The sequence below is a fragment of the Lonchura striata genome, chromosome 2, assembly GCF_050655825.1.
Source record: "Lonchura striata isolate lonStrDom1 chromosome 2, ASM5065582v1, whole genome shotgun sequence".
NCBI lineage: Eukaryota > Metazoa > Chordata > Aves > Passeriformes > Estrildidae > Lonchura > Lonchura striata.
The window spans coordinates 68,942,607-68,969,658 of NC_140704.1; the positions used below are offsets into that span (position 1 = coordinate 68,942,607).

Consider the following 27,052-nt stretch of genomic DNA (forward strand, 5'->3'; position numbering starts at 1 on the left):
TTCAGAATAGTAAGGATTTGGGGGAGGGAAATTATCAGCACTAATACAACTTATTAGACAAACCCTATGTGATGCCATGGCAGGTCTGCTATCAAAGGCAAAAACCTTCAGGCTTTTTACATCCCATAATCCCAATGAAAGCCTGCTTTTGCAGATACCCTGCAGTTCATGAATCACTGGCTGTAGCATACAAAATCCCCTGTTTAAGTAATTACTGTACAATAGACAAATCTGCACAGTGGCTGATGTTATATAAAATATTCCAAGGCAGTCCCAAAACCACAACATATTAAAAAAAATTCTCAACTGGAAACAAGTGTCTTTCAGTAAGTATATATTGTGAAATAGGGGATGCTGTGATCTAATCATATTGGGTCTATCCTGAGAACTGGAAAAGGTCTGGCAATAGAGGAACCCAAGCCAGTGATGAACCCTGAATGGCTCCTATCTCTAGGCATTCTTTTCTATTTGTTTCACTGGGGCTTCAATACACCCTCAAGCTCCTGATTTTTGCATAATTAGATGGTTCTATTATTACCAACTTAGTTTTCAAACATCAAAGAACACAGAATAATGTCAAATCCATGCACTGCCTGAATAAAAGGCCTCACTTCCTAGCTTCCATTTCTTCAGCAGAATGAACAAAACCCCCAGTATTTTTAGGGTTAAAACCTAAACCCTGGTCTTGGCCATGCATTGCCTGGGTAATGGAGCTGGCTTCCACATCTTTACTGGAATCAACCAGAAACCTGGTATGTTAGAAAGACAACAAAATTTCACCAGTCTCATCTCTGTACTTGGCTCTGATTTATCCCCACACCTGAAAAGTTCAGCTTCTACATTCAGCAACACAGAAGATAGGTTTTCTTTCATGAGAAGACCTTATTTGCCTAACTTTGATTTCATCTATGGACAAATTACTTCACCAAAGCTTGTACCCTTCAGCTAGTCTGTAAATCAGACTAGGAGTGACAAGCGAGTGGCATTTTGCCAAGTCACTTCCAGAGCAGACCAGCAATGCTCAGTCATACCCACATAATCAGAAAACAAACAAAAAAGGATAAAGAAGGGCAGAACTGTGTTACAATTTACAGAGCATGATGAATATGTTCAATTTGGATTAATTATAAAATATGTTCTATTCATCTACTTACAATTTAAGATCTGGCAAATGGCACAGCAGAAAAAAAAATCTGAACTGGTAAATTAGCACTACTTTAATTGCAAGACTACTGATTTTCCTTTTTCTTTCAAAGGAAGCACACAGAACTTCTTCAGTGGAAGCCGTAGCTTTAGAAATGTTGATCTGAATCAGACTTAGCATTTTCAGAAATCTCCTGTACCTCCTACAATGTCCAAGGCCTATTACATGTTTTATTTTCTTGTTTTTGGTGCAAGAAATCTGCAGGACACTTGGAACTTGGTTTGCAAAAAGAAAAATTATAGTGGTCCACGAAACAGAAGGTCAATCAACATTTTGGAGGTGCTTTATGAACTGGAAATCTTTCTCCAAAGTATTTCACTACAGCCCAATAAAACATTACATGCTGGTGGAATTTTGTCCTTTTAAATTTGGAAGTGCTTTTTTTGCCAAAGAGTAAGTTTTGTTCAGGTTTAATTTACTTTCAGTGCTCCTTGCTAAATCAATATAATCATTCCAGTGCAGTTTGACAGGTTCCTGAGATAGTGTAAATTAAGTGACCCACAGCAACCAAGGCACAAGCACCAACTACACAATGAAAATGTGGAGGGACAGCAATTACCAGCAAAAAAGCAAAATCTGGCAAAGGCTGTCTGTGTTAGGTTTGTGTGGAGCTCCCAGGCAGGCTGCTAAATCAGGCATAAGTTTTTGTTTGAAGGAAGGCAGAGCTAAGATGAAGAAGACTTTTCTGGGTTAGGTCTTCCTTTTTGCTACAAACATCAGTCACAAAGAGTGCAAGTGTTTTAAGACACAGTGAAGAGTTTGGCAGAAATTTGGACTGCTCTGTATGTGGGATGTTGTGATTTCTCCAGCTGCAATTCCCTAGGATGCATTTCACCTAGCCAACACCTGACAGGAAATATTTAGGAGGTTATAAGTCTTCTTTAGAAGAAAATTACAGCAGGAAGAGGTCCAATGTAACAACTAAAACATGAAAAAAAAGCTTTCTCACAGTTTGTGTTCTAGGTGCCTGGCTGAAATCCTGGCTCCATAAAAAGACTTTTACTGTGCATTTCCAGGATGTCAGGTTTGTCAATGTCTAGCTAGTTTTCATACATATTTGACCTACTATGTTGCTTAGCATCATAGTCAAAGAACAGTAGATTCAATCTATGTGTGAAGAAGAAACACAGTACACACTGAGATGGTTTGCACAGCCCAGTGCACCTCAGGAGGCAGCCACTTTATACCCAAAGAAGGTGTCTCCAACCTTATCATTTACTGGATTTATTTGACAGAGGCAGGGAGGGAGAACTTTAAGAGCATTTTTTCACACGGTTGATGTGTTGATGCTGATCTTATTTTTCCTCTAAAGAGTTTTATTGACTCAATAGATTGCCAAGATTTTAGATTCAGGGATCACATTGCTACAGCATGACAACCGATTTGTCTGCTGTAACAGAGACATGGTTGTACCACAACTGTTCCACAATATCTAATCAACCTTTTTCATACACATATAGGTTACTTAGACTATATGTTACTTAGGCTTTATTTAAAGAATGGAAAATAACCAGTCTTATGAAAAAGGGTAGTTGTGGCTCTCATACACATATTTTGCTGAAAAAAGCCCTAACCCACAAAGAAAATCAGAGAGGTGGGAAAGAATGGGTGCAGTCTATTCACTCCTGCCGTTCCATGCAGTTTAACAAACCCATTGCTGCCAAATTGCAGCAGTATCAACAGACAAGATAGTGTCATCTTCTCATCTTCTCATCATCTAAGTCCAAGAAACAGAAACAAAAGTTTTAAAAGCTGGTTTGTTTTTTTTTGTTTTTTTTTTTTTTTTTTTTTGTTTATTTGTTTGTTTGTTTGTGTGTTTTTTTTTTTTTTTTGAGGCATGTTTAATGCCTAATGACAGCCTTTTTACCCATGTTCCTGGTCAAACTATCAATGTGAATGAGTACTGGAGTAAGTGTCCATTGTGGTAGGGTATATGAACTTGCAAAACCATGACTGAGATTAGAACAGAGCTGCCAGAAAAAAAAACAGGCATTAATCTATGCCTTTTTTTATTGTACTTCCTCTTAGCCCACACCCTTCCAAAATACAAAAAGTGAAAATATTATCAGAAGAAAGTAGCATAAAATGAAAGAAAAAAAATCCCCATGGTTCTGATAGTCATTTGGAATATTCTATATAGCCACCAAACTCAAGCAGGGATCTTTGATGTATTGTGCTCTATTATGTGATTTCAAGAAAATGAGATGGGAAGGTAAATATACAAAGTAGGATTTAGCAAGAAGCTGGGTGAAGAGGGACAAAACCCCTTTTTATGGTTGTCAGGAAAAAGGAGTGTGACATTCTTACAGAGTTAGAAGGAGGTCAATAAATCATCATCCTTATCTTGCAAACAGTGCCTGTGACTTCAAAAATTAGCTCATTTATTCTGCACAATTAAATTTATTGAAGTGTGACAGAAAAAGTTTAGCAGTCGCTGATGCAGAAAGACAGCAACAACAGAGGCAGGCAACTGACTGAATGACACAATTAGTTGATTTTCATTTTATTTATCAATATAATTATTGAATTGTATTCATCTTATTTCACAGATTTTTACCATTATTAGGGCCCAGGCCTCAAGGGAAAGAATTAGTTCAAATTTTCAGTCTAACTTAATGTGATTATGGAGCTGGTAATAAAAGAAAAGTTCTATAAAATGCTACACAATCTTGTATTCAATGTCACCCCACCATCCAGCTCTGAAACCCAGAAACCTTTCACGTAAAAGCAGTAAATTGAATGTGAATTGTGAACATCCTACATTCCCTAGGTGGCAACTGAAACTGTGTTTCTGGGATGCCACCTTGATGTGACCTTAAGGGAGCCAAGATTCTACCAGAATTTAAAACTCAGGGGTATGTTTCTTTCTTAAAAAATACCCCAAACAAACAAACCCCCTAACTAAATGAACACCAACCAACAAACCAGAAAAAAAATCCTCTAAAAAAACCTCATTGCATCATCTCTGACCCCAGTCCTATGACAAGGTTCAGTAAATTTATCTGTAAATGCTGTGAAAACAGTGCAGAAATATTAGAGAAAGACTGCCATGCCAGAGGAACAGTAGATGAGTATGGTTCATATGCAAATTTACCGCACTGGTCATTTTGATATACACTGAAAAAATATAATTCCAAAACTTTTGACAAGTTTTATTTTTTTAAACAAAATACAATAAAAACTATTTACAAATTAGAGAGGTTAGTAAAAGTTATTTTTCTTCTTGTCCAGTCCAGTTTAGAAGCATATAGACTACTCTAAGTTACTCTGGCTCACTTCTTGGCATGCTTTCTTGTCAATCACAATGTCTGCTTTGGTTTTAAACTTGTAAGAGACATAAGGAGAAAGGCTGGACCTGACTCACGCACGTATTCCACCCTTGCTTTCTACATACATAAGGGATCAAGCATATGTTCACCAGTAAGCTATATAATAATTCATGTCCTTTCTCACAGGTTCAGGAAATTAGACCACATGCTATTGCAAGTGTCTAACTTTTCCAATGTTTTGAAAGACTATTTCCATTGCAACTAGCTTATTCAGCTCTACCCTCCACTTACTATTCCATAAAATTAATTTATTTGCTCTGATAAAAAGACATACGGGCCTTTATTTTTCTAAAGGTTGGTCAAAATGTCATGGAGCATTGCCTAAAGCATTAAAAAATGGAAATGGTCCAATAGAATTCTATAGCCATAATTAATAATAATGAATATTATTACTTACAATCAATGAGTGATTTTGGGTGTGAAGAGACTTCCAGAATTCCCACTGACTTAAACAGTATGTTCCAGTTACTAGGATCTTGATGTCTTTGTAGGCTCAGGCTATATTTTGGGAATTTAGTGTACTGACTTCTTCAGAAATTAGTAGGAAAAGAAGATTATGCCTGTAAAGTATATAAATTATTAGTGCTAATAAAGTGGATCTCACTGGGACTATTCAACTTAAATTTGACATGCACTATCTAAGAAAAAGGGATCAAAAGAAAGAAAATTTATATTGCACATTTTCTTTTTTGTGTTTCTTTGGGGTATAGCCTTGAAGGTTGCTTTTCCATTTATGAAGAATTACACACCCACTGGGACCCGGAGTTGATGGAAACCATTCCATAGCAGCACCATGCAGTGAGCTGCCCACCTCCAGAGATACAGGAGCAGCAAATGAGCCTTCTCTTCGGTGCTAGGAAAGATATAACAAAGGGACAGGTGGGTACAAATAAGGATCAAAGGATAGAAGATCGTTTTAGTGGTTTAATTGTTGGAAGATATTTCCATTGCAGTCAAGACAAGCAGAATCTTCACTGCTTTTGCTTGTACTTGGCTTAAATAGAGGAGGAGAGAATGCCTTTAAGGAATAAATTCCTACAATCTCTGCAAAATTCAGCAAGGCTCTCATCAGCTGGGAGGAGCAGCATGTGAGAACAGGAAATGGGCTTCTAGACCTGAGGAAGTATTCATCAGGTCAATAATCACTATGTCAGATTTCTGTGGGACTTTTCATTCCAATAAATTCAAATAAGCTTGCAATGAAAGAGGTTTCTTGTGTTATGAGATCCCAATTCAGCAGGTAAACCTCCCTTATTCAGAGCCTCTCAAAAGAAAAGCTTTTGGAACAAAAAACAACTGTATTTTACTAAAATATAAGTGAGAATTCTTAATTTCAGAATTTTCAGGGCTGGAAGAGACCTTGAATGTCATCTAGTCCAACCATCAACTCAGCACTGCCACAGTCACCCATAAACCTGATCCCCACCTGCTACAAGTCTCTCCAACACTTCCAGGGATGTGACTCTACCATGTCCCTGGGCAACTTTATTTAAGGCTTAGCCAATCTTTGAATGATTTTTTTTTTATTTATTTCTAATATCTAGTTGGAACCTCCCCTGGTGCAACTTAAGGCTGTCTCCTCTTGTCCTTTCACTTGATATGTAGCAGAAGAGATGATCCCAACCTCACTACAACCACCTTTCAGACAGTGGTAGAGACCAATGTGGTCCCTCCTGAGCCTCCTTTTCTTCAGATTCCCTCACCCAGTTCTCAAAGGACAGGTTTTCTACACCCCTTACCAACTTTGTTGCCCTGCTTTGTACATGCTCCAGACCCTCAATGTCCTTTTTGAAGTGAGGTGCCCAGAACTGAACACAGATTTTGGGACATGGCCTCACCAGTGTTGAGTACAGGGAGAAAATCTGGGTCGTTCTGGCCACACTATTGCTGCTACAGGCCAGGGTGCCATTGGCCTTCTTGGCCACCTGGGTACACCCTGGTTTGTGTTCAGTGGCTGTCACCCTCAATGCCCCTTCTGCTCTCTCAGAGTGACAGCTCTCAAGCCACTCTGTCCAAAGCCTGTAGTGCTGACTTGGGCTCCTGTGAGTCAGGTGCAGGATGCAGCGCTTTGCCTTACTGAAGGTTACACAGCTGGCCCCATCCCATTGATCCAGTCCATGGACACCTCTCTGTACAGCCTTCCTGCCCTCCAGCAAGCCAACAGTCCCACCTAACCTGATGTTATCTGCAAACTAACCAGGGATGCACTCAGCCCCCTTGTCCAAATCATCAATAAAGATGTTAAACAGGACCAGCCACCAGCCCAGAAGCTGAGTCTTGTGGAACACCACTGTCGATTTACTGCCAAATGGATTTAGTTCCACTCAACACCACTTTCTGGGCCAGACCATCCAGCCAGTTTTCAACAAATTGGAATGACTAGGTCAAACACAATCCCCATAAAATGTATGACATAAATCCATTTTCCCCTGCCCACTGCATCCTTTCAGGGATGCCTTCTATCTTGGTTTCATTCAACTCAGTTGGACCAGAGCAGGCCATGCATAACTAGTCCTGGTCCTCATGAAGCTGCTTCTTCCCAACCAAAGACATTTAATTATGAATCTACTTCCTGCTTGTATTCATGATGTCCCAGCCTGCCCACTGGAAGCTTCTTTTAGTAAGTGGTTGCTCCTTCCTGTCTGCCATACCCTACTTCTTCTATGAAGTCGCCTTTTCCTTGACACTTCATGGATAAAAAGGGTAGAAGGAACCATCTTCCTCTCACAAAGGCTGTAGTTGCGTCAACTATATCTTATTACAAAGAAATCTAAACTCTAAACTGAGGATAAGTAAAACTGACACTCTCAATTGAACCTTGGCATTTTTCAGTTGGGAAACAGGAGCTGGGAAAAGGAAACATCTAAGATAATAAAGATTAGTGTGAGGCCACTGACTTCCTGGGTGCCTTGCCCAATTCTTCAACTTGGCTGGCTTATATGACATGCCATAGAAATTTAGATGAGTCCATTTTAAAGTCTTCCATGTCCTGAAAATGCTTAGAGAACTTACCCACTCACCACTCAAAAGAATATTGTTTCTGTGCATATATAGAGCATTTGGCTTAATTAATCTGATGTAACATTGCATCTTAAAAATGTCAAAAGCCTGAAGGATGCTTTTCTCCACCCACAGCAATCAGCAGTGCTTTGTTTTTCTTTCTATTTCTCAAAATAAAAACTTCACTAGGACAGTTTTGTTCAGGGATTAATTTGATTTTTGGCTGATTTCACAACCTTCCCAGATTAACCCTGTGGACTGCTGTGTAACCATCAGGCCTTTGAGCTGACTTTTCATTCCAAATCAGTGTTTTCTAAATAATTATTTACCCATGAACAGGTCATAGAGGCCCTATGGCAATGTTTTCCTCTGCCTTCCATATGCAGAATCATTACTCAAAAGGGCAATGTGCCTCAGGTTTCTAGACTGCCCACCAATTCATCTTTTCTTTAAGCCACATTATGCATGAGCATTAATGTGCAGCACCAAATCTGGGGAAACCCTGTCCAGTTCTTCAGAGGAAACAAATTAATTGAATGCCATCAGTGAGAACAAAGTGCAGAGGCACCCTGGGTGTGTGAAGTTTCTGAATCCCTCCTAAGCTTTTCAACTAACAGGGGCTCAGGCAAAAGTAAACTGCATTTCTGAAAAACACATGGGGCAGTGCCATGAAATTTCATTTTTCTGTATACAAGTTTTCTTATCCAAAAAGTGAAGATTTACAAGCCAGCCTGAAACATTCAGCATTCTGGTGTAAAGGAGGCTGCCAACAGGAATTGTTCCAGACCTGAAACTGGGCAAGCAGGAGGAAAGGGAGAGGATCACAGAGGTGAGTCCATGGCATGAAGAAGTGTAGTCAAAGTGTTAGAGTTGCACAGTGTTTTAGGGTGTAGGAACCCACTCTTCCACATGGTTTTTGCTGTATTGAGTAACACTTCCACTCAGATCTGCCCTGAATTCAAACACAAAACAAAATTCCCCTTACAAGAAAGTTCAAGTGCTACAAAAGATGGCTCAGTTCTGTCAACTCCATCTTCCCCACCAGTGTTCTGCCCACCAAGTTCTTTGCAGTGTCTCTCAAATTATAAATAGATCAGCATGACAGATCTGACCTTCACCTAGGCTGACTTTAGTTGGTATAGGGGCAGGTTGCTGCTCCTTCAAAGCTGGTAACCTGGACATGGCAGTGTGCTGCATGTGTAAGGGACAATAATTTTGGAGCCAATGCATGTAAGAGTGAGCAGGTAGCAGAGCCAAGAGCTGAGTTCATGACTCTTCTCCTTGGCTCTGATGAGATTGTACAGAGTAGGACATGCTGAGGGCTTGTGCCACCACTTACACAAGGCTCCACAATGAGGACAGATGATGATGGCTAAAAGTCAGATTCTGAAGGAAATGGGGAATAAACTGTGGAAAATGGAACACTAAAATTCTCTGGGGGAAGTGGTGTTTTGTCCTGTGCCTAACTGCAAACAACATAAATCAACAGAGATCAAAGAAAATGGACCTCTCTAGCTCTCAAAACCTTTAAACAGTAGAAGACTCACCAGTCTAAGGCTAAACAAAAAATTAAAGGAGTGATTAGAGTGAGGGAGTAGATCGGTTCCCAAAATTTGGAAGAGGAAATGCTGCATTTAACAGCCATTAGTTGCCTTTATACCATGTAAGATGTCAGAACATCGGGGCTTCCTCTTTGAATCTCTGTCAGCAAAAGTGGGTGGTCAGCAGAGCACCCTGTTGCTGGGGAAAGAGATCACCATCAAGACAAGAGTCAAGCTCTCCACAGCAGTGTGTGGTGGGAAGGCAGAGCGTAAGTGGAAAGCAGTTCAGACTGTTATAAGGATATTTATTTTTCCCCTGCGGACAACCAGAGTTGCCCAGAGATTCTGCAGCCTCCTTGGAGATTTTCAAGGCTCACTTAGATAAAGCTTTGAGCAGCATGGTCTCATGGCAAATCCTGTCTTGTGCAGGATGGTGGACTGGAGACCTCCTAGAGGTATTTTCCACCCTAATTATCCTGTGGATATCTTCTCTGATACTTTATCTGATATTGTTTGCATATTAACTGATCCTGTATCAGAAAAGGAAGCAGCTCTATAATTGATAGCAAGGACTCTGTCTCAGTATTAGAATATTTGGGTTCTTCCACCTTTTCTAATGGCCAATTAAGGACCACTACAATTACATTACAATTGAGATTACACCTAGATGTCTAGTACCTCTATTTTAGTGTCCAATTTTGACTTCAGTGAGTCAAAAAGTCAGTTCTTTTCAGCACAGAAAGATTGCATGCTGTACGTACTACATATAGTATGGTGTTTTGATACAGTGACCCATAATAGGAAAAAATACACACACACAGGAAATTAATCCTCATCTCCTGGAGCTGTTCAAACGTCCAAGGTTCCATCAGATTCTTCCAGCTTAGCGCCATTTTTCTTTGCATTTCTAGGGGATGAGAACATAAGGAAATGCCATTCCTTTTACAGCTAAATCGTGCTATTATTCCAACTACTTCTGAGATATTGGTACTGCTTGTTCTCCTAGCAGCAACTTTGAGATTCTCAAATAGTCACATATTGCTCAGAAAAAAATATAGAAAAAAAAACAAGCTGAAATTTTGGTGGAGACTGTAATTATGAACACATAAGGGTAAGTGCATTTTTCTTCATTAAGTCCAGAATGTCCAGCCTGTACAGAACAGCAAGAATTTCTAACCCTTCTCAAGTAATGTTATTGATGCCAGATATTTAGTGTGATGATTTCAGCAGCGAATGTCAAATATCTCTCAAATATTTGCATGCTTCTTAGCTCCTAAACTGACAAGCTTTAATTTAAGCAGATATAAGTGAAATCTGCCACGGCACATGTTGGCTAAGATATTTAAATTATACAGTCCACAATGAGAAAGATACAGAGCAAATGCAATCCTCATTAGAATCAGTGTGGCAGGGGCTCTTCTCATTATAGTTATTTAAACAATAAATTAATTAAAAACTCCTCAAAAAGCCCAAGCACAAAACTATTCAAGATGTGTGGGAAAAATGCCACAGTCTTGCAATCTGCTCTTCCTGAAAGTCCTTTCTTTTCATCTTTTTTTGTCTTTTCCCTACAGATCTCATGTGGAGTATATAGTACATAACTAAGCAAATGGGGCAACATAAAGTGTGAGGACATTAATTCCTTCATCACATCTTTGTGCAAGCTCAATAGACCCCAGCAGTGTAGGCAGTGGCAAACTGAACTGGAGGGCTCCTCAAGTTGCTAAAAGAATTATCTGTTCTTTCCATTATGACTCTTTAATATGTCATACCTCCCTCAATCCATTCTCTTGTCTTTAGCCCATCCTTAGGGATACCGAAAATTTCATAGAACAGACACTATACCCTTTTAATTTTACTTTTCTCAGGAAAGCACTAGATGCTGGCCTGTGTCTATCTGTCTGTCTATCTATCTATCTAATCTATCTATCTATCTATCTATCTATCTATCTTTCTCTCCCCCACCTCAGCCTTTTGAGCCTGTTGGCACATTTCAAGCCAGCTACGAGAGGACTAGAAGGTAAAAGATGAAATCCTATATATCATGTGAAAGAAGGGAGAAAATTATAGTTCGTTAAACAAAAGAGACCTCTAAGAACTCTTTCACTGTATTTTTAGTCACCAGACAATCCCCAGTGGAAAGCACTTCGAAGAGTTTTCCAGCTGCAGGCAAACCTTGGAATAGAGCTCCTACCTTCTTAGACACAGGTTAATCCAGTCACAAGATCCAAAGCCATAGAAAAACAGGCTTCTCATGTGCTGCTTTCTAATTCTAGCAATCAGATCCTAATTTTAGGCCTGCTTTTGTATAGAACAAATTGTTTTCTCTACCTGTCTGTTCAAGTCCATGGAGGACAAAGGACTGGATCTAAACCTCAAGTTAGGTGCCCAGAGTTCCACTTGGATAGGTGGAGAGGTCTGATAGCAAGGGATCTTCTGTCCCTCCTCTAACCACTCAGCTCTCCTCCAGAACAGTTACTCAGTCACCTTTAATTCATCAGCTGAGAATGTCCAGAAATATAAATGTTTTGGCTACATTAAGCCAAACATCATGGAGCCATCCTACCCAAGAAGACATTTGGGCTTATAAACTAGGTCCTCTAGTGCTGACATTCACAGCTCAGCACACATCTGGTGGAGAGGAGAAAGTCCTGTTGAATCTGTCTTGTTAGATAGCCAGCAGCAGCTCAGTTCCCAGGGCTGAGCAAGAGTGCACAGAAGGATGTCTACTTTTGGGATCTGGTCACTTTCTACCCCAGGTGCCTCCACCCCAGGTAGTGTTCAGAATTATACTCTCAGTCTGAAGCCAAGGAAACTGGAAATAACACATGATGATGATGATGACTAACCACAGACATCTTGTTAATGACCTGCTGAGATGATCAGCCAATAAATTTCCATGCAAAGAAAAGTGCCCAAGAAAATGGAATATGCCAACCTCTCTCCACTGATGGAAGAGGCAACCTAAACCATTAAAGTTCTCTCTATTACAATCTGTCCTTCAGACTCCAAAATATACAATTCAATCCTTTAAACTTGTGACAATTTTATTTTTAATAAATAATCCAGACAAAGTTGTTAGATTTAGTTGGGGTACCTTTTAGATTCCATAAATAATGTTCACATATTTACCTTATAAATTTAGCGCAGAATTTCAAGTCTTACTTTTTAGATGCCAAATGCTTTTAGTAGAAAGCTTTTTAGATAATAGGATATTTCTTGTATTATGCATTTCCTTCAGATATAGGGGTGAGTTGAAAGATCAGTACAACACTGCTGATTAGTTTCTTAATTAAGTTATTGTGTTCAAAGAGGGATAAATAAATACTGGTCACAATTTAAAGGGAAGCAAAAGTGGGTCACAGAACTTGAAAAGGCTGCCCAATGAAATAAAAACAACAAAATGTTGCAGTTTTTTCTCTGGAGAAGTGCTTTTGTGAGTGGCTAGTGCGACTTTTCTCCCTCTCAAGAAGTGGACTGGAAATGCTGCACTGAGCTATCATGAAAATGAGGTCAATCAGGGGTATTTTGTAAGGTGGGGAACAAGATTTACAGCAACATAATCAGTTGGCCAGTTCATCATTACAGACTACACGTGTCCTAAATTAGGAGAGCATGAAGCGGGTGGATACATTATGCTATTTCATGGGAAGCAATTTGAGCGAGTTGTTCTTGTTCCAGTTCTTTGAGACTCAACAACACATCTCCCAGGAATCTGTAAATCATCAGCAGGTGATATTGTTGGCTGTCATAGCACAGACAGGCAGAGCCGGTTACAGCTTTTACCAGGCTTTTTTTCTGTTCTTGTTCTTAAAATTCTCCTTTCCAGGAAGCTACAAAACAAACCACAAAACAATCAGTAAAGTAAGACAGCATAAAAGAAAATTCCAGAGATAAGAGACATACTGATAATATAGTCTTTGATAATATAGTCTGTTTGGGGGCATTACTGAGTTAAATATCAGTCCTTTACCAGATTAATATACCTATGCCTGCTCTCTCTCTCTCTGTTCACCTATGTAGCCTCTGACAGTGCAGAATTGGAATGCCCTAGGAAACACCAATGAATGTATCCTCACAGCACCCTTTTGGGGTATCAAAATACAGAGATTAACAGTCTTCTCTGAGGGCAGATGTAAAATGTATGTCAAAGAAAGGTCCCCTGGATTCTGGTTCCACATAACCACAGCAGAAGCATCTATGTTACAGGGTCCCCCATCTATCTGGTACATAAAATACCAGATAGATACCATAAAAGTACATGTTACTGATTGCTTCTGTGGCCACTGAGGAGGGAACAAGATTTACATCAAAGACAGCTGTGCTGGACATGAGGGGAATCTTCTAACTGCAGAGAAATGAGATGCTGGGACAGGATATTCACAGCAACACTGGTGACTTGCCCTTCAAATAGGTTTTTGAAAAAGGGCTGATAAATAATGCTCAGGAATGGGTATTTTGAAAGAAGGAATTGCCCTGCTGTGTTCTATGCTGTGGGCATGACAGCCTAGGGTATTACCTAGTTTGTTTTGCTGCCTTTAGCATTGCAATGCATATCAGGACTTGAGTGGTAGACAAGTAGTGGTGACATTTATTATCACTGTGATAAAAGAGAAATGGGTTTAAGTCTACTGTGTTAGAAGATATACAAAATTATATAGCCTATGAAGTTATTAGAATAAACCAAGAAGCTACAAAGGGCTAGGGACAGGCTCTCTCAGCAATGCTGAAGCATGGCCAATGGGGCATGAGGGAACACCTCCATATAAAAGGACTAGGGCTCTGACATGAACTATAGGGAGTATGTAAGGTGTGCTGAAAAATAAAGTAACCTCTATGAATTCTCTCAGCAGCTGATCAGTCAAGAATCTATGAAATGGAAAAGCAAAAGAAACGGCCACATCTGCAGGGAAGATGAGATCTTATGGGTCCAACCCAACCCCTTTTTCAATTCAACAGAGCACTTCCATCTGACTTCAGGAGCTTGGACTTGGCTTCACCCTTATGAAAAGTGACCCAAAATTCATATTTTATAAGTGGCTGAATTCCTAGGGAATGCCAATAAATTTAGCACCCTCCAATGGAGTCTCTTGTTACAGCATACCTGCGTGGGATTTCTGAACATCTGGAAGTCTGTCCTGACCCACAGTCATGGACAAATAGTGACTGCACAGATGCAGTCAGAGGGCTCTCAACTTTCTTTATGTGTACTAAGCAACTCACAGTGCCCAAACATTAAAACGCAGGTATCACATTTCTGAGCTGGGCTCTCTAGTCAAAAAATATATCTGTGCATGACCCCAGCCATCATTTTGCAGTGCATCTTCTTCTTTGTGCTTGTTTGAATGGGGTATGTCTCTGACCTCTTTATAGAGATAAAATTATTGAAACAGTTGACATAAAGCATGTGTTCTGAATTATTTATGTGTTTTCTAGGGGATTAAAAAAAATAAGGAAAAAAAAACCAAATAAAAAAAAAAATCAAAATACCAAGCATACCTGCCTATCTATGCAGCAGAAATGGAGAGGATCTGGGAACAAATACAGCCCAGTTCCAAACCATGGTTTGCATGCTGTGAAGGAAATACCTGTTACATCGTGTAAAGGTATGTAGGTTTTCTATGGATTAAGCAAACATCACCATATGCAGAAGGTCAAAAAAAGATAAAACCCTGTGCATGTGTAGAGATATCTGTCTCCTTCTGCCATTTCTAACAGCATGCAGAGCTAGAGTTCATAGCAGGATCTGGCACTGAGGAACCAACATGTGCATCTGAATGTGGCCCTGCAGAGATAGATACATTTGTTTGTATGCTTACATTGCATCAGGGGTGAAATATGCAGCTGATTTCTTCTCTTTTGTCTAAGCTGGGAAAGGCTCAAGTCATGAAACCCTGGCAGCATACCACCCTTCAGGGCATTCCCTACATAAGCCTGAAAATCCTCTGAGTAGCCAAACTGTAGGTATATACCTGAGAGTTTCCACAGCCCAGCTCACCATGCTACAAGATCACAGCTGTGATAACTTGATCTTCACTACAGTCTAGGGAGAAATCTACATCAAGAGCTTTTCAGAGCTATAGGCATCACTTTTCTGTTCATGAGAGAATCCATTTTTATGTGGCCTTGGTATGTTGCATTTATCTGAAGATGATGTTCAGCTGTTGCCTTTGCAAACCTTTTGATACAGTGCCTGTAGATGTTCACTAGCTTGTCAAGGATAAAGTGAATACAGGGGAATCTTGGAAAGACATCAAGCAGAGAGAAACCTAGGTCACAATAACATAATATCAAGTGTAGATAATGATCCAAACTTATCTAGGGCCTGGGGGTTAGTTGGCCCCTTTCTGTCCACAACATTGATGCTTACAAAAAAACCCCTAAAATTATACACATGCAACTTCTTTGACATTGGCCATTGAGGAACTCATGCTGGTTTTGGTAAGGGAAAACTGGTCTTTTTGGCATAGAACTATTAATTTTGCCTCTGGGAAGCAAAGAAAGTAAAAATAGATCAATAACTACAGTTCAAGAGACAGATTTACATGGCTCATGTAAATAAAAAACTTGGCCAGGCTTCTCTTATTTCCAATTATTTAATCTTTATAATATCTTTTCAGCTTTACCTTAAAGATGGTTCTTATCACAAAAATCAGCCTCAAATCCAAGGCTATGTGTGGAATATCCTTTAACTAGACCAACCCTTTTTAACCTCATGTCCGCCCTTTACACGGCTTAAGCTCTGGTTCAGAGCCAGACACAATTTCCAAGATGCCCTCTTTTAACAAAAATTTAATCTTTTTTTAAGTTCGCTAACCATAAAGCATTTCTCAGTTTCAGTATAGCCTGGCTTCCCACATGCACCCTAGGGTGACTTCTAGAGAGCCTATCCTAAATTGGTATACACTGTTCAGGAAACAAAGGCAAATATTAGTTGTATAGTGTGACATAACCTTATTAGCCTCTTGCAAGCCCACCTCCTTGCCCTTCTCCCTTGAAGGCTGGAAACCTGTTGCTACAGATTTTTGATACTGGAGTCTGGAATCAGGCATCAGAGTGATGGGGTAAACACACAACAACACAATTACTCTCTGCTCTCATGGTGAGTGCTATGGGGGAGTCTGCCAGCATCTCTGTTCCTACCTTGACAAACATTGCTGCCTGATTATTGAAACCACTTGCAGATCTCCCCTCTACTCACATCATGAGCAAATCCAGACCACTGACTCAAAATCTCTATGCCCTAGGATCCCCTTCCTTCCTGTTTTAACAAGGACAACTTCAAAATCTGGTAGCTCAAAAACTCCCAGCGTCAGCACAAATTGTTTTAAGTCCCAGTGGAAAACAGATTCTTCCATTTCAATAACATAGAGTTTGCTTAAAGAGCTGGCAATTCAGAGGAGACTGAACCACAGCTCCTGCCAAGCCTCAGCTGCACACCACAGCAGCCAGGGCAATGAGTATTTATTTTTTCCCACAGTGGTGGAATTGAGATATCACTCATGTAAATATGTTTCTCCATGTTTTAAATGATAGCTGCTGCATCTCCCCCTCGAATCCACGGGGATAAAACCCCTGGGGAGCCCAGCCAGCTGGGCAGTGGGGCAAGGTGGGCAGAGGGAAGGAACTTCTCCTTGGATCCCGGGGGGCTTGGAGAAGCTCCCATGTGAGTCCAGAGATGAGCTGGTCCCACAAGCAAAGGAAAGAGGCGCTCTCCCTCAGGATTAGTTCCAAAGTTTAATGAGGGCCTGGAGAGATCCCAGACCACATCTGACTTTGAAGGACATCCAGAGCAAGAGAGAGGGTCTTCTGGCCCGGAGCTGCCAGATATAGGGGGGGCGGGAAACCCGAGCAGGCAATGGGGGAAGGACATGGGAGTGGCTCTCGGGGGGCAAGGCCTCAGAGTGACCACTGAGGAGGGGGTCGGGGAGGAGTCCCAGCCAGGGTCCAGTTACCTGGTGACCCTGGGGGAAGGATCTGGACAAAGGGGAAGGGTCACCAGGTGATGGACACATCACCTGGGAGGAGACAGGGGGATGGGTTGGGGTTTGATGGACATACAGGTACTGATGGGAAAGCTGGGATGAACCAAACAGGTACAAAGAGGGGATATGGAGGGATAAGCCATTATGAGGGGATATACAGTGCAAACACAACTCTACAGATAGCTGCTAAATGGTGTCTCCCACACTTAAAAAAGCTGAATGCACATCTTTGTCTAGTCACCTGCTCTGGAATGCTTGGATCAGGTCATGAACCTCCAACAAAGTCTTAGATTGGATACCCCTGCTGGCCTTCAAAACACAAAACATTCTCTTAAGGTGATGGAAAGGAGAACCTCAGTAAAAAATTATAGATAGGAGATGTATTGGTTTCAGTCGTCCTCACACAGAAGCCCACACTTACAACCATCCATTCCTCTCCCAAAGACCTTCTCTACAGCCTGCTAGGGGCTCATGTTAAATACTGATCTAGCCTCAGTCCCATCCAACCAGAAATACTTTTAACACTTCACTGACTAGCAAAATGCAGGAAAAGTGGGATTATTCTTTGTTACCCCCAGCCCAGTAAGCATCATCCTTAGTCACTCAAGTCCAATACCACAGAATGTCTCAGGCAGTAGTTGCTATTGCAGCCCTAGAGGAACCAAATGTATTCCCTTTCTTCTCAGGTGAAAATGCCAGCACCATGAATAGCCTGCCTTCCCAGAATACTCAGGAGTCAGCACAGTAATCAGCAGGAGCCAGAAGTTTTCTACAGAGCCCCATATACAGGACTGCCACTAGGATTTAACAGTGTCCAACATAAGCAGATGTGACCAAAGAAATCCAGCTGCTGCCAAACTGGTTGCATTTGCAACTGCATCTGAAGCCGGCCAACTCTCTGAGGTGGCCTTCACACACCTTTTCCTTAATGTGAGCAGCCCAAGCATGCCAAGATGTTAGGATCTGCACAGATGTGAGTTCAGGCAACTGCAAACAAAGAGAACACCAAACTTGGAATAGAAAAAAACCCAACAGTCCTCACCACTCCTTCCCCATCTCATCTTCCCAGCTGTTATGTGTTCACATGCTAAGGAGCTCCCAAACCTTCCCTAAGTCCAGCAGTTTTCAATGTTCAGCTCCAAGTCCTGGACCATTCCTGCTGGCTCCCAGGAGATGCTTTATGAGGGCTAAGTGGGGATGTCATGGCCCAGTGCCATGCTTGAGAATTTCCCAAGAGCTCTGCTCCAGTTTTGGGGGTATGTAGAATAGGATGTCCCATACTGCCCTCTAGAAAAACTCTCCTCCTTTCCCCTCTCTTCAACAGAAGAAGAAGTGAAGCAGGCGGAATAAAACACCTTGCTGTTCACCCACAGCTTTCCTAACAAAACAGAGCATGCACTAGCAGAAAAACAAAATAGCTACCTCCCTTTACAGCAAATTACACCACTTTTTTTGGCATATTTTTCTACTCTAAAATCATCCCAAGAATGAAAACAGTCAATGGGCACCTTCAGGGGACTGGGAACAAGTATCAGAACAAGCTCCTTACCATAAAGCACTTGTGTAGCCACTGATACACATGCAATGATGAGGACACAGAAAAGCTCATGAGGTAATCAACCATTTTCTCATCCGAGAAGGATTTTAATGTTGTCCCACCAGTAAGGGTAGGAGCCACACAGTGATGAGTAAGGAGAAAACTAAATATTGAGTTGCTGCTCAATAATTGAGCACAGCCCATGCTGTGCACGAAATAAGGCAGAGATGAAAGGGAGGAAAGTAATTAAATTCTATGGCAGAAGAACATTCCCACAGGGACTAACAGAAGATACCAGAGGTAACTGGAGTTCTGGCACTTGCTGACTTGAAATTGTCAAGCATGTGCATGTTTAAGGGTGTCTGTGTGTGTGTATTCTGGCTGTGCACATGGGATTACTCCATGCACAGGTCACCTGCATAAAATCAGTATCCCAGTCCCTTGAGAAGAATGCTATAGGGATGGGAACTGAGGCTAGAAGGACAAGTGTCAGAGGTCCATCAACAGAAAAGCTATGCAGAAAAACAGAGTGGTTTCTTATATTGTTCATATATATATATAAAATTCCCACTACTGAGGAATTTGTGTGAGCAGCAGGGAAATTAGAGTCAATTTGCAGGTTACCTACCAGAAAACAACAGCCTTGCCTTTGCAACTCTGAGGGCATTCTTCCATTAGTTTCTGTTTTAATGTGTATGCATTCAGCTTCAGCATGAGTAATGGCTGGAGTAGGAGAACTTCATGATACCTCTCTTCTAGTAAAGGAAATAGGAAGCTAGGCACCTACCCACCATTTAGACTTCTCTCCAGAATGCTGTTTGCCTGCTGATTGTTGATCAAAGTCATAGGTTTTGATTGTGGATCAAAAAGCCATTGTTCCAATTCTGGGACAGGCTGGAGAGTGAGGCAAGGCCTGGGTGGAGCTGGAAAAAATGACAGCAGGCAGCAGATGGGAAGAAGAGGTAGCCCAGGGAGGAGAGGCAGTGGAAAACTATCTTAGTAGGTAGCAGCTGGGATGGGAGGGGACGTGGTCAGTTTAAGGAAAGAAGAAAAGACAGAGCTGTATGCTATTCACTCTGGTCACTACTACAAATTATGAAAAGGAGCATGGAAAAGGAAAATCAGAAGGCAGCCTTTAACTTCTCTGGTTTCTGGCAACCTGGGAAGCCTTGTTCTGATCATTAAAATAATGACCAGTCTACAGTATAGCAAGAGAGGAGGGTGCCAGCCACCTTTCTTCCAAAACTGACCAAAGCTGCCAGAAATTTTCTAACTGGTTTGGGCCTAAGGGTGCCAGTAAGATGATTGCTAATCTCTAACACATGCCTGGTCTCAGCAGTCGCAGTGGGGTGAGGCGCAAGGGTTTTAATTTCTGTTTCACATCCTTCCCGCTAACGCCCAGTATGCCTTTCCCTTCACCACATGGCTTTGCGACCTCTGCTTCTACTATTTTCCACCTTCTCCTTCCAAAAGTCAGCCTCAGGGCCAGGGAAGGTGCTGAAGTACTATGCGGGAGCAAAACTCAAACACGGCTACTTAAAGAAAATATTATTTTTCAACTGAAAGACTTTTAAATTTTTTCGCTCCCAGTTTATTTTTAGAACAATGGTAAAACATACAAATCCTGGAGGCCTCAAGCACTTTCCTGCTGTGCTATTGACTTAATTTATTTCTTTAATTTGTTAAAACCTCACCAAAAAAAATGTTATTCTTTGGAGACTTTGCTAGCCAAAATTTTGCATATATTATTTGCTGCAAAAGATTAATGAGGTAGCAGAGGCATTTTTTAATGGATTCCCTTGGTTTTCTCTCACTCTCCATCACTTTTTCTTTTTTTTTCACCTCACACAGCAGTGCAGGTCCCGCTCTCTGCTGAGAGCTCTCCACAGACAGGATACAGGGTACGGGAAGAAAGTAATGAAATTGAAAAGCTTCTTTCACAACTCCTGCCCTTCTCTTTCCTCACTCAGAGATATGTGCTAGCCAGAGCTCTGCACCAGCCTCCGGTGGATCCAACGCCTCCACAGCCCCATCCTTTGCGAGGCTCCGAGGGAGTGGACGGAGCTGAACACCCCGGGTTTACAGGAAGGCTGCGCGTGTGACAGCAGCTAATCCTACGCATAGTTCAGAGGTGCTGTCAGCAAGCCCTTCTCTTGGCTCACTGAGGAATCTGCTGACACTCCCAGAGACTCTTGGGGAGCGCTTTGGATCCTGGCCCCAGAAACCCTCCCATCAACCTGCTCCTCTTACGGGAACTGAGCAATGCCTGAAGTGTGGCAGCATGGCCTTCCGTGGTGGTGCCTAAGAATCAGATCTGTTTCTCTTTCTTCATCCAGAATAACCAGGTTATTTGTCAAGAAGACACAGTATGCTTAGAGATGTTTAAATACTTTCTCTCCTCTCAGCCCACGCTCAGCCTCTATTCCACGGAGCACAGATTCTGCCTAACAGGAGGTGAGACGGAGAGAGAGAAGAGGAAAACAAGAAGAGAGGGAGCACAAGGAGAGTGGGTTTAGATATGGGTTCAGGGCAGAGAGATATAACAGGTTCTTTGTGATAGCTTTAGAGACTGGGTAGGTTTGTGATGGGGCAAGGGTATATAAAAGGTAAAAGAAGTCACAACACACTGCTGCAGAACTGAAGAGAAGAAAGGTGAAAGTCTCTTGAAAAGCAGCCAACAGAGACCTCCTCTCTGTCTTCACATGCAAAGCTGATTTTTGGCCTGAATGGATCAAAAATAAATGGCAAGCAGCTACTCTTCTAGCTTGCCTCCCTGCCTTTTGGGAAATCTGCCCATTACTTTAATGCTGGAGACTCCTATACGCAGAACTGAAAACAAATGCCCTTCAGCATGACTGCAGCCAGGCCACTCAGCACATCACCACACTCAAACCACTCAGAACAGCTTGGAACTCTGTCCAGCTTGACCAATCAGAGAGAATTCACAACAGGAACTGAGTCAAGGATACTAACCATGGTATGACTTCATTTAGGGGGATCAGTGCAGCTCAGTATCTTTTTTTTGCTGTAGTCTTAACTCTGCCACTGTCAGGACCATTGCCAAACATTTCTGAGTGTGCCCCTAGTGCAGCACTGAGCCCAACAATCTGCACTTTTGCCCGAATCAGCATGTCAGACATGATCAGCCAGATTCCTATGGCTGCATTCTGCACACTCAACTGCCCTGCTTCAGGTGCTGGTGCCACACAGCCACAAATGTTCTGCAAGAAATCCGGCTCCCATAGCGTGCCATTAAGGCAAACACCACCAGCACATTTTTCCACATTTTTCTCACCCTATCTTCTTTTTCCACACAGAAAGAGCAAGGCAGAGCAACAGTGCAGGAATAAGGAAATTACATGAAAGTATCAGCCAACTCAAAGACAGTGACACACAATAAATAAGCCTGAATACTGAAAAATGGGGCTGCCATTCTCTGTCACACCAGAAATGTCGTAAACCACAAAAGAGACATGCTGATCCTCTGAGGCCCCCCGCAGAAGAATTTTTATGGCACTGTATTTCATAACTTTTTTTGCTACCTAAAGTGCCCAATTTTCTAATCTATGTCTGCCCCTGCCTCCCCAGTTCAGTCTCCACTGCTGCAGGTGTATTCAAGTCACTGACTACCCATCCCCAGAGGCACCTAAGGCCCCCTCCAGTGCACATAAAACACAGCTTCATGCAGCAGGTTTAATGCTGAGTTCCAAAGGAAGGACTGCTGAGGGGGGCAAACCAAAACAATAGCTCAGTTATGATTCAGACTAAGGAATAAGATCAGCTGAGAGGTTGTGTCCCTTGTGTATTTATCAAGTTTCAGAGGCAAGACTTCTGTCCACATTGAATTCAGTGCTATTGGACAAGATAGCTTAGAGCTACCTTGGTAAATTCTAGATAAGTTGCAAGCACAGCTCTACACTCTCTTAGGTAACTCTGAAAAAATATAAATGTTTAGTTCAATCTAAAGTATTTTAAGTGTGCAGATGTAGCCCTAACATCTTTGAATATCATTGACTGGATTGCTCAATATATCATGTTGATCAAAAACTTGACAGGATTCCCCTTCTGTATCTTCTTTGATTTGCTTTGGTTTTTTGGTAGTGTTTATTTTTTTTTTAGTGGTTTGACACATGGTAAACAATACCACACAGATATGGTAATGGCACTTAAATAATCCCATACATAGCAAATATTCTTGCATACATTCATTTAAAGTAGGCCTGAGGCAAGTCAAATATACAAACAATTAGAGATCTGTAGGCATGCCAAGAAATATTCATGCAGCATATAGGCCCAAGAGAAAATATAGTGAAGATTAAGAATATTATTAACAGATATCTGGAGATAATAGTATTTGATTAATTTCTCTGTGAGTATCTCTGTGATCCTGGCAATTCCTATAAAAAGGAATTTTTAATGGAAACTTCTTTTTTGTTACATTTTCTGCATTTACCTGCAACAGTCCAATCTATAGCTCTGCAGTTGGGCTTAGTATCTGCTATTTAAATGGCTGCTAAACCACCTTCCTTTGTTTTGTTACATAGTAATTAGATCCACCTCCTTCACTCAGTTTGTGACCAATGTTTCAGTTTTCACTCGCATCCCAAGACAACTTCTGTTGCCCGTTTTTTAAATTTTTTTTCTACAAAAAAAGCTTTTTTTTTTCCCCATCCCAAAACCTGTAAGCTTTTTGTTCCCATTACAATCTTTGGCACACGAAGCAGGTGGTATCAGAAAGTGTATATTCTTCCATGTTCTTTGAATTACTGTAAACTGCTGTATGGTTTTGTTCATCTTAAGTACCCAGTATTTTGCTATCTCAGCCTGTCCGTTCCATGCTCACAAGTTAGTAAGACTAGAGACAGGGAGAGATATGAGAAAGGCCACTGTATTAAAGTGAAAAAATGAAGATCAAAACAGGCTACTGTGCTGTCTATGGGCAGGTACTGAACGGTGCCTGGTGCAGTCACTGATAACAGGGTAGATAATGCTGCTGTGACCTTCACCAGTCACCTGGCTCAAGCCTTATGAGACCTGACTAACTTTTAAGTTAAAAAGGCTCAAATTAAAATTACTAGTAACCCTGGGAAATCCTCAAATACCTTCACTGAAACAAGAGGAATGACTTTGAAATTACAAACCCTGTGGAAAGGACTCTACATAATTTGATAATGGACACAGATCACTTTCTTCTCCTTTAAACCAGCAGGAACTGAACACTGGAAGTCCTTGCCTACTGGAGGGAGAGGGGACTAACCCATATGGCATATAAGCATGAGGTTACCCAGTGACTAGGCCAATCCTTGTACCTGCTCAGGTACAAGCTGCTCCATACAGCATTTTCTGTTCTCCTGACCATGCATCCAGAAACCACAGCATAAACATTGCTCTAGCCATCAATGCTATGGACTAAGTGTTGCCAAACTCAGTGTTCCTGTTCCTCAATCTACTGACAAGGAAGTGAGGGGCAGGAAAATCACTGTTAAGCAGAGACATAAGCCTTCATTTAAACGCTTATTATGAATATTGTCTACATTTCAGAGAACTGTCACACCTGAAAATTGCTAAGAAAAATAGTACACATCTAATTTTCAAAACAATAATAAAAAAATATTTCAATGAATTCTAGGAGTACTTAAATAAGGGTTGACTCTTCCTGCAAGTGGAAGGAGCTGAGTAGGGATCACCACACTTTGTACCAAATAAAGCTCTTACTAGAAACAGAACGCATACCACAGGAATTATTTCCTGGTGTGTTCTGCTTTTGACCAAAATTCTTGTGTGTTCAGCTGCCATCATAGTATTCAGTGAAGAAGAAGAAGAGGGAGTCTAAAAGACTAAAAGTCTGTCAGTGCTACTGGACAACCCAGCTTGAAAAAAGGCTGACTAATTTACCTCCTGGTGAACTTGGTATTTTTCATAATGACCTGTAAGGAGTCCACCTTGAATAAAATAACTAGGAAAACCCAAATAACTGGAAGGTGAGTGTAGGTATGATTTTGTTACCTAAGATATAAAACAGTTTCACAACTGGTATCTCAAAAACAAAGAAAAAAAATCCATCAAAATGCTGAATTTGGCTTCCACAGTGCAAAGAACAGCTGGAACATTTCTGCATGACTTAGTTTAATGCAGCAAGATTGGAATTTTTAAGTTCCCAAGGAAAAAAAAAAAAAAAAGGCAACATAGTTGCTTTTCACTTTCTGCTATCTGTACCAGTTACCACCTGGATCCAAGTATTTGCTACTTAGGATCCAACTATTCAAAAATCCATGAAATTAATTGGTATCAAAGCAAAGGTCTGTGAAACATCTGTACTTGAGAAATGACCTTTGGATGAGAGAAGACCATTCCTTGACTCCCCAAGTCCTACAGTTCAAACTTGCTGCTTGAGAAACTGTTTTTAAGCTCCAAGTCCCAAGTCTGGCAGCAAAGTGCAGGTGAGATATAAACAAACACAGGAGAAAGGAAGAGATTTCTTAGGCATTATTGTAGGCTCAGCAGGTTTCATTAATTTGCCTATTCAGACCCCTTTTCCAATTTTTTTTCCGATACTTTCCCGAAACCTACACAACATAGCAAGCAGTGCATTAGGCAGCACAGCTTTTTTACCACCAGTCTCAAGGGTGGGCACAGATCTCATTCCAGCGAGGAACCCACACAATCATAAGGCAATAAATGAGCAATGAATTGGGACCTATGCACCACATCTACTGGAGGTCTCTATGGGGTCAGAAGAGCAAGGGAACTAGAGACCTACTTGCACCAGATTTGCCCCCAGATTCCACATTTCTTCCTACGGAGTCCTGTGACACACCCAGACATGGGTATGGGCACAATGTGTGTTCCTGGATGGTATTCTCTCAGACATAAAATCATACTGCTGTTCATGCCAGGCACTGGCACTTGTTCTTAATCTTACAGGGTTGTTTCACCTAATGGCTCCAATCCTGGCTTCCTGAAAGCAGCAGGGGACAGCTGCTGAAACACCATCAATCCAGACAAAGTCAACATGACCTGTGGACATGGTCCAGCTCTGCCAGGAAGGGCCCAACAGTGAGGGTGGCTGAGGAAATATTGTTGCATCCTGGAGGCTTTCTCATGCAGAATTCTATTTTGGTGCACCATTTTTTTGTTGCTTGAGCATTCCCCAGATATTTGGTAGCTCCAGATGCAATAATAGAGTTCTAGGTCACAGTGTTTTTATTGATAAGGGTTTTACCATCCTGATGTGGGTGTGAATGCTTGCAAATGCTGTGGGATTATACAGGGAATAATCACATACATATAATATGCCCACATATAATATGCCCACCAAAAAGCACAGTAAATCAAATAACAGCGTTTCCTGCCAATCCAAACAAACATATTTCCCTCTTTAGCAGAGCAAAAGAGTACTAACCCACAGAACTACAATATTTTGGAACTTCCTGTAATAGTAGCAAGAAAAAAATCACACTGCTATGAAGTGACACAGAAACATCCATAACACATCTTTGTCATCAACACAGCAGCAGTGGTTACACACAAGGAAATGTTTATTTGATCCATTTGCTAAAATATAAATCAACTTGTTCTAAAACTATTACATAATATGCGTTCTCAAGCAATAAAAACCCAATTTGAGGTGAGCTATTTGAGGTGATCACTGCATGTTTTGAGGCAAGACAGCCATCTGAGTAGCAACTATACCTTCTTTGTCCACAGACTGCAGAGTTTGCAGCAGGAAGAGATTTTCATTTTCAAATGAAAATAAATTAACTCATTTTACTTGAGTAATGTTAATTATTTTTACTTGAAAAAAAAAATAAAGAATGAAACTGTGACTTAGTCAATAGGAAATCCTTAAGGACTTGGATAAAGTTGTCATGTGTATCCACTTGCCCTAACCTTTGGCCTTTTGTCTAAGTACAAGGGGCATATCAGTTAAATATATGATGTCTTCTCTCTGGGAAACTCAGAGAGTTAATAAGTAATTTCAAACTATTATAATTTTGATGCATGGAAAAAAACCAGCTTGGCTTTCCTCAGACACTACAGCTGGGTAAGTACAGAATTTCCCGGCACTGTTTAAGGCTGGGTGGGGTGGGAAAAAGAAGAAGGAAAAAGAGAAACAAATGAAGTTGCTAAAGAAGGGGGGGGAAAAAGTGTAGAAATCCTGCCAGAAGTCCAGGAAATCTTTTCTTCCTTGTTTTGCTTATGAAGATTGAAAAATCCAAATTAAATTTGAATCCACCTGCAAAATGCTGATGACTTTGCCCAAAATAGGGCAGCTACGGTGCTGAGAAGCCATGAAGTTCAGCTGTAGTCATTCAGATAATTCATATAAGCAAGTAGCTTAAGTGATAGGTCTCCTGTCTGCAGGATCAGCACAACAGTCCTAATCCTTAAGGAGGAACTGACTCCCGGGCGTGCCTACAGCCCAAACCAATTCTCTTCAATCCTCCAGGCACCTC

At 41.1% G+C, this 27,052-nt stretch overlaps 1 protein-coding gene across 17 annotated transcripts in view; it reads right to left on the minus strand.

Annotated features, from left to right (window-relative positions):
• Positions 1 to 27,052, minus strand: part of LOC116183231 (uncharacterized) — a 274,914-nt gene that overhangs the window by 61,976 nt on the left and 185,886 nt on the right. For 11 of the 17 annotated variants that reach the window (XR_014952730.1, XR_014952741.1, XR_014952739.1 and 8 more), the window contains one exon: positions 4,931 to 5,093. The exons of 3 other annotated variants lie outside the window; for them this stretch is intronic. Coding sequence is in view for 2 of the 14 variants with exons in the window: in XM_085571524.1 (XP_085427650.1) it covers positions 12,857 to 12,907 (51 nt within the window). In the remaining 12 variants the exon portion in view is untranslated. Of the gene's footprint in view, positions 1 to 4,930; positions 5,094 to 12,109; positions 12,908 to 27,052 lie in introns of those variants that run through there. 3 more of the 17 variants (XR_014952743.1, XM_085571524.1, XM_085571525.1) reach the window with 1 other exon arrangement.